We start from the raw sequence: 8,941 nt of genomic DNA, 5'->3' as shown, positions 1-8,941 counted from the left end.
AATATGGTAGAGTGTGCCTTCTCTTCCATAACTTCTAACTGCGAGTCAGTCGGTCCGTCTCCTGACTCCGAAGTAGTACTCTTTGGAGCCAACGGACGCCATATCTGCTGTTGTTTTAACAGAGCCTTCATCTTAATTTGCCATAGCCCGAAACTATTTTTCCCGGTAAACTTCTCAATTCTTATTGTTGAATCTCCTGCCATTGTTATCTTCAAGAAACTCTCCAAGGATTGAACCTGAGCTCTTGATACCAATTGTTGTGCGACAGCGGAAGCAAAGGTCGAAAACAAACAAGAAAACAATAAAGAAATTCAATGCAAACAATAAGAACAACACCAAGAATTTACGTGGTTCACTATCGATGTGATAGCTACGTCCACGGGCACCGAGATCGAATGATTTCACTATAAACTGCAAAGATTACAAAGATGATTCTTGTATTTCTCAAGAACGGCTTTCACTCTATCTCTTTTTAACCCTTATACTAATATTAGGGAGGTTTTATATTAATCCCTAATTAAAAGATACTTGGGCAAAAAGATAATAAAATAAGATAACCTAAAACCGCAAAATCCGCGTTCCGTATTTTTCCTTCTCCGCCCGGTCAGACCGGGCAAGGTCTGCCCGATCGGGCGCGAGAAGAAAACTCCATACGAATGCTTCAACGTATCCAACCCCCACCGCCCGGTCAGACCGGGCAAGGTCTGCCCGATCGGGCGAAGGCTCGCCCGGTCGGGCGAAGGCTCGCCCGGTCGGGCGCGAGAGCAGCTTCTTCAACGAATTTGCCAGGCACCTCTTCTTCTTCCGCCCGGTCAGACCGGGCAATGTCCGCCCGATCGGGCGGACAAAGCTACGAAGTACGAGTCACCTAATATACTTATCAACATAGTAAACTGATTAGAATTAAATTCCCTCTTGATTAAACTCATTAACAACAAAGTCACCACCTTACCACTTTTAATCAACAAAAAAAATCTAGTAAAATAATAATAAAAAAAATACTAAAAATGGAAAAGAAAAAAAAAAGTGGGTAAGGGTGAGATAGGGGAAATCTTCTCCTCTCTTCTCTTTACTCTTCTTCTTGAAGAATCTAATTAAACTAATTAAGGACTAATTAAACAAAAACATGTTTATTAAAACAAAAGAAAGATATAATTATAATTAAGAAGAAGATGAAGAACCATTAGTAGGAGCATTACTCTCATTGCTCTTGCCACCATTATATTGATGGTTGTGATGATGGTGAGACTGATCGTTGATACTAATGCTGCTATTACTGTTTCCATTACCGGTCAAATTACCGTTAATCTCATCATCGTCATTCGGATTATTAATCAGATCGTCAGTTGGATTAGTAGCAGCAACACCAGAAGTAGTAGTAGCAGTAGTAGAACGCTTAGCAAAAGTGTTTTTGTTATTGTGCATCCAAACTTTGAAAACCCCTCTTTCAACACCAATTTCATTGCAAAACCCATTCACTAAATCTTCGTTTGTTTTCTGCATTTTCCACCCTACTTTTTCGGCGAATTCGTGCATTCGGTCTTTTTGATCTTGGCTGAATTTGGTTCGGAACCGCTTTCGGCTTGGCGGTTGTGATGAGGATGAGTTCATCAGATGCTGAGCTTGATTGTGGTTGTGGTTGTGATTGTGATGGTGGTGGTGCTGCTGGTGAGGGTGGTGGTGGTGGTGTGGGTGATGCGGGCCGTTGTTGGTTGTTGGAGTATTGTTATCTAGAACTACACCAGTAGTAGCACCCACACCACCACTGCTGAGAGCCAGCAGCATGTGGGGTGCGGAGCCCGGGTAGTAAGACGATGAGATCGGAGGAGGAGATTGAGACCCCGGGCTCCGCACACCACGGGTTGCCACCGCCGGTGCTGTCTGGGGATTCGAGGCCGGCGGTGGCAACGGATGGTGACGGTGGTGTGGGTGATACTCAATCACATGAGTCAGTGGTGTGGTTGCATTCACCGTCTCCTCTGGCTCTCGCCGATGGAAATTACGGTGACACCCACACGCCGCGCACTTCAGCGATGTTGGGTCCGAAGCAGTCGCGGTCGGAGCCGGCATAAACTCCCCACACCCATCAAGCGCGTGACCACCCAAACTCGCTGCGTGATTCTTCAAACACTCTTTATACAACACAATAGCAGGCGCGTGACGCTTCAACACTCCATTACTGAATGATAAAGGCTTAGAAGATTGGATCCGAGGCGGTGTTTCGCTTTCGGCTTCCGGGCTTTTCGATGGCGGAACTATACTCAAACCCCCAACACCAGCACCACCCACCACCGCTGCCGCCGTCGTCGCCGCCGCAATTGTAGCTCTCGCAGTAGTCATATCCATTTTCCCTCAAATTATTATCAATTCTTCTTCAAAAAAAACCCAAACATTTTTTTTTTGTTTTTTTGCTTTACTCCCTTCACTCTAAACACCTTTGCTTTAATCTCAAGAATTTCAATTCCTTCAAAAATATGGAAAATGATTAGCCCACAAAAACACAAGGTTGGTGCTAACTTTATTAGTATTTTAATCCATGAAAGATATGTTTAAGCTAAAAAACTAGTGCTTAAGATAGAAAACTACAAAAATTTTGGTTATAAAACAGTTGATTAATTTTTATTTCTTTGATGTAATGATGATTAAGAAGATAATGATGATGGGTGGATGAAGAGGTAAGTAGAAAAAGAAAAGAGTGATAATAGAAGTGAGTATTTGAGTATGAAAATGAGTATAATGATAAATTAAAAATTATAATAAAAATCTTATTGGTTTTATGTCGACTATGTGGTTGTCCTTACTAACCACATAATATGATTAAAATTTAACCATAGTTTAAATAATGTAAAATTATGATGACAAAACCTTTAACTTGGGTTAAGATTTATTACGCATACTTTTGGTTGTCTCCTCCAATAAATGTAATAGCCCTAAAAAAAGAAAATGCATTATTTTAGACTCGGTTGAGTTAAGGACAAAAAAGGGGGTTTGACTCGTGAGTTAACTCGGGGGAGTTATGTAATGAAATATGAAATGGAGGTATTGCTTTTGTCAGTTTAATTGCTTTAAGAAGAGGTAAAAACAGAGTATGGCAGGTGGTATTGGCAGTCTGAGTTATTTAGTGTTTCGCATCTTAATTTGTCAATGTTGCACTGGGACCATACCCCGAATACACCTTTTAACAGTTTTCTTTAAAATTTAATTGAAATTCAACGTCATTTATTGTTATAAGTAAACATAGTCTTCACTCTTCAATAATGTCTTTGTGTGTAAAGTCAAGTGAATTAACAAAATTGTTTCATACTACTCGAATTAGTCCCTTTTTTTTTTTTTTTTTTTTTTTTTTTCTTCGGTGGTTTTATTTTAAGTGAAAAATATGTTAGGAAAAATTGACAAAAATAATCTCAATTTTCCTCGATTCATCCAAAATAATCTCAATTTTTTATTTTTTAATAATCCGAACTTTAATATGAATTTGCTTATAAAGGTCCAACCGGTTAAAGCAACTCCAATGATAAACTAAGGGGGTTATTAAATGCCACAATAGAATTACTTAGGGCGCAGTATTAAATGACTCATCTACCCTTATGAATTCCATATTTGACATCGTTCAATTTTTCTCACCAACCATACTCCTTCCACCACCATCACCACCACCACCCTAAGGTCGCCGGAATCACCATCACCCTAAATACCATCACCACCACCACCCTAAGGTCGCCGAAATCATCCAATTTTCTCACTATCTATCAACCACTTATCATACCAAATCAACCGGAAAAAGGAAGAGGCTGACGAAAATGGAATCGCGGCGTGGGAAGGGGGTTTGTTTGCCGGGAAACGTGGGGAAAACGCCGGCCAATTCGTCGGTAAGTTTTTTTTTTAATTTTTTTCGCTAGATTTGCATAGTCGCGTGCTATATGCGACTCCACCATGGCATAGTCGCATATAGCGTGCGATTACACCTTGGTGGAGTCGCATATAGCGTGGGACTATGCCATGGTGTAGTCGCATATAGCATGCGATTATACCATGGCATAGTCGCATGCTATATGCGACCGAGTACAATGAAAATTGAAACAAAAGTCTGACATATACCTGACTCAACGGCATCGACGGTTCGTCGTCCCCACCAAGTGCCTCCGATATGAACGCCGACCTTCGTCGACTCATTTTATATGTCCTGGGTGGTGGACCGTTCAAGGTAGAGTCGTGGTGTATGATGGTCAAGGTGGAGTTGTGGCGGACCAGTCAAGGTGGAGTCGTGGTGGTGGACCAGTCAAAGGTGAGTGGTGGTATGGGTGGTGGAGCTAATGGTCAAGGTGGAGATAAGACAAAGTTAGTAGTTAATAATGGTTAGTTTGTTATATAATTTTCAAAATTAAGGGGCATGAAAGTCTTTTAATACTATAGCTTGATTAATTTCATTGTAGCAAATAGCAATTTACTAAACTAATTGTTAAAATTAGCTAGTCATGCCACATATGATTTCAAACTAACTTTCTATATAGCTATTTTGTGCCCCAATAGTTAGCTACTAACTTCCTAATTAAATAAGCTTGATTTTCGCAATTAGCCATATAAATTTAGTTACTTTAATATATTAAACTCTAAAATTTTTGGAAACTATTTTCTCAAGCAAATTAGCTTGGACGGCTAAGCTAATTGTATTTTTTAGCTCCAATGGTCAAGCTAATAATTAGAGACTTTTGAAAATTGCGAGAAAGTCCCTAGCTACAACCATTGTAGTTGCTCTTAACTAACTTGTTATCACAAGTCACCTGACACCTGTTAGCATGTTACTGGTTTTAAAAAAATAAAAAAAATAAAATTTAAAACAAAATTTAAGGAATTTTTTTTAAATAAATTAATAATTAACAAAATAAAACCACTACACCACCTCTCCCTCGACCAGCCATACCTCACATCTCGCCGCCACCCCTGCCAGAGATCAGACTTCCTAACCTCTAACTCCAGCAGAGACCCATTTTCACCCTTTTCCCCTTACCCGACCCTCTCCTTCCCTTGTCGCACGACCAACTAACGAATCCCTAACCCCTTAATACCCACCCCATCCCTTCCTTACCACGAAAAGATCCTCTTCCTTAAGCTGCGATGCTGTGTGTGGATGCTTGTGGGAGGGCTGCTAAGATGCGAAGATGATACTTGGTTTTTATGCGTGGCTATTGCGATAGTGATTTAGAAACTAATTGGTGCATTGGAAAGGGAGATCGAGCAACAGTAATCGTCGTGGGCGTAGGGTATGGGAAAAGTGATGAGGGGTGGGCCAGCGACGGTGGAAATGGTGAAGTTGGGTGACGATGGTGGAAATGGTGATGTTGGGTGGCGGTGTGGCCGGTCGTCAGGGTTGGGGATGGTTGGAGCTACTGCTGGTGGTGGTGGTTTTAATTTTTATTTTTTTAAAAAAAATTACATAGTTTTCTAAAATATTTTTTTAAAAAAAAAATTAGTTTCAAAATTGTTAGTTAAATGTTAAATATTAATTAATTTTCTTTTCTTACAAGAATTAAAATTAAAATATATTTTTGACCAATCAGTTAGTGACACATATAATTATATCTATTAAAAAAATTACTTATTCAACAAGTTAAAGGTCGGTCACTTGGGACCATTACAAGCAAATTCACATTAAAGTTTGGATTATTTAAAAATAATTAAAAATTAGGATTATTTTGAGTGAATCAAGCAAAGTTGTGATTGTTCTTGTCAATTTTTTCAATATGTTAATACTTCCTTTGTTTTTATTTAAATGTCTTGATTTTACTGCATACACTGTTTTACTAAAGTATACATTGAGATGTATACGGAGTATAACAAGATCTAATGCGAAGTATAAAGTATTATTTATAAATCAATAACGTAGAGAATAAAAAGGTACCCTTGTGTTTTTTAAAAGCTAGAGTTGGGATTTTACACTATTTAAATGTCATTATTGACTTAATATTTTTACCAATATATAATAAATATATTTACATGATCATAAAATATGCTGATTTTTCATGATGTCTACTTTATAAATTAAATTTTCATAATTTTTTGCAAATCTTTAATTAAAGATATTGATGGTCAAAGTTATGTCTCGACAAATGTGTAAATTCAACTCTAACTAAAAAAAAGGCGAGTACAAGTTACGTGAATACCTATGGTCCAAGATAAACTTGGTCTAGTGGAAATTAAAGCACCTTCCAACCATAAGGTTTCAATCCCCATTAGTGACAATTTGAGAATGAGATTCCCTTACCCTCCCCTAGAGCATTGACAACAATGAGGAAAAATTGTTTTCCTCATTTTCTCTCTACCCATTTTCTCTCTCTAAAATCCTCATTTTCCTCCTGAGGAAATTTGGTGAGGAAATTTTATCCCACCAATGATACTAAAAATCCTCAAACCACACTCTCTTTTACTCTTTTCAATACTCTACTTACATTTTCTCTCTCATATAAATCACTATATTTTATTAACTTATGTTTTTAATACAATTTAAACTTTATAAAATAATAATTATGAAACAACTACATCTAATTATAATTAATTAATTAATTAATTTTAATTAAGTATTTGACAGTAATTATAAGTTTAATTAAGAATTTACATGAACAATCAATCATTTGATTAAAAACTCATTTATTTTTAGAAGTTTGATAACATTACCAAGATAAATATATTACGACTATGAAATTCTAACGACTGCATTAAATTAAAGAGGTACGACTTCGATTAATTATTTTTGCTAGAACTTCGATTAATTAAAGATGTACTACATTACTCATCGCTAGAACTATATTTTTTCCAAATGTGTTCAATCAAATATGTTTTTAGAGAAAAATGAGTTTCTCTATCACGTAAGGAAATTCTTCTTTGAACTTACGTGTCGAAATCAAGGTTAGGCGGTCGACCAACGTTATATTCAAAAGGCTCGTTGTTGTTAACTGTGGCACCTGTATTTGATCTTGCTAATTGTGGTTGATCTTCTTCGTAGTACCTTCTTAAAACTTCAGCCCGAATGTAGTTGTGGCGTTCATCCTCGACAATCATGTTGTGCATAATGATGAAAGCTTTCATTATGTCACACAAAATGTCTTCATCAAATGCAATTGAGGGTTGTCGTAGTATTGCAAACCTAGCTTGTAAAACCCCAAAAGCTCGTTCAATGTCCTTCCGTGCCGCAACTTGTTTTTCAGCAAATAATTTGTCCTTCTAAACTTGAGGATGTGTTATTCCTTGAATGAAAGTAGGCCATTTTGGGTAAATACCGTTTGCCAAATAATATCCCATGTTGTACTCATGGATGTTCACTGAAAAATGTATTGGAGGTGCTCGGCCATGCAAGACATCATCAAATGGGAACGGTATAGGACATTAAGATAATTACAAGATCCGGGGATTCCAAAGAATGCATGCCAAATCCATAAACCTTGATATGCTACGGCTTCTAGAATTAGGGTCACATTCTTACTCCGGCCTGCGTACCGTGCTTTCCATGCCGTAAGACAATTCTTCCATTACCAATGCATGCAATCAATGCTACCTATCACGCCTTGGAAACCACACATTTCATTTTGATGCAGGATTCGCCTTAAATCTTCATCTGTGGGACTTCTTAGGTACTCAGCTTCAAAATGGGTAATAACCCCTTGACAAAAACATTGCAATGCATTCCGAGAGGGCGAGAGGTTGTTTGACCAATGCGTATATACTCATCCACAACATTTGGGGCCAATCCATATGCTAACATTCTTATCGCGGTGGTGCATTTTTGTAGTGGTGATAACCCAAGCCTTCCAGCTGCATTCCTACGCTGCTGGAAGTATTGATCACCGTCAACCACTTTGTTCATGATACAACAGAATAAAGGCCTTTGCATTGAAAATCTACGCCGAAATTGATTGTTGTTATACACTGGACTATCAGCGAAGTAATCATTAAACAATCTTTCATGACCCTGTTCTCTATTTCTCCTATTTGTATCCCCTCTAAGAGGTTCCGGGTCACATTCATTTTCAATTACAGGTTGGGCTTTTTGTTGGGAAAGCAACATAGTTGGTAACTGATTTGCGAAGAATTCATCAACTAGCTTATCAAATTGGGCATTTGTATCTGTAGACACCTAAAAATGTCTCCCCAAAACCAAACCCGTAGATGAACACCTTTCACCGCCATTATTGGTCGAGTTGAGTATTTAATCTTTTGAGTGCTTAAATTCATGTTCTATCCAATATATTTCATGAACCAATCCAATTTCTAGCTCATTTCCCTAAACCATAACCTATTTTCCACTTTTCGTGTCCACATCGCAAAACTAAGAGAAACTGATTTTATGGTTATACAATTTTGATTAAATTATTATGTTTTTGGATAGGCCTTTAAATAAGATTTCCAACCATATATCATAAGCCCAATTCCGAGCTATAACGAAAAAGATATGAGCAAAACACTAAACTCGGCCTAAAACCGACACCCTTCTACTAAAACGGCCATTTCTTAAAATATACATATCATTTTGACTTTATTCTAATTGGGTTAAAAATTAGACTTGATAAGATTTCCAATGATATATTATATGCCTTATTCCGAGTTACGGATCAAAAGTTATGATTATTTTAAAAACGGGTAAAAAACTGAAATTACCGCGCAGCAGCAAAAATGCCGCGACGCGGCAAAAGCTGACGTGTCACGGGGGTGATTCCCGTGACACGGTGCCCATTTTTTTATTTCTGCAAATTTTTCCCCCGTGTCACGGGATTTTTCACCGTGTCACGGTGCAATTTTCCGTGTCACGGTGCCCATTCCGTGACACGGGAATATTCCGTGTAATTTCCGCGTACTTTTTACACCGTGACACGGCATACTGCACTGTGCCACGGTGGAAAATGCCGTATCACGGAATTTCTTCCTGTGTCACGGTGCACATCCCGTGCCA

At 38.1% G+C, this 8,941-nt stretch overlaps 1 protein-coding gene across 1 annotated transcript; it reads right to left on the bottom strand.

Annotated features, from left to right (window-relative positions):
- Window positions 1-886: 886 nt before the first annotated feature.
- On the bottom strand, window positions 887-2,739 carry LOC110688975 (zinc-finger homeodomain protein 10-like). Its single transcript, XM_021865719.1, has one exon. The coding sequence runs from the start codon at window positions 2,344-2,346 to the stop codon at window positions 1,162-1,164; it is 1,185 nt and encodes a 394-aa protein (XP_021721411.1). The 5' UTR covers window positions 2,347-2,739; the 3' UTR covers window positions 887-1,161.
- Between the last annotated feature and the right edge of the window lie 6,202 nt (window positions 2,740-8,941).

The sequence above is a fragment of the Chenopodium quinoa genome, unplaced genomic scaffold, assembly GCF_001683475.1.
Source record: "Chenopodium quinoa cultivar QQ74 unplaced genomic scaffold, ASM168347v1, whole genome shotgun sequence".
In the NCBI taxonomy this organism is placed as follows: domain Eukaryota; kingdom Viridiplantae; phylum Streptophyta; class Magnoliopsida; order Caryophyllales; family Amaranthaceae; genus Chenopodium; species Chenopodium quinoa.
Note: the sequence above shows the minus strand (reverse complement) of the source record. Positions and strands in the feature narration are given on the sequence as shown.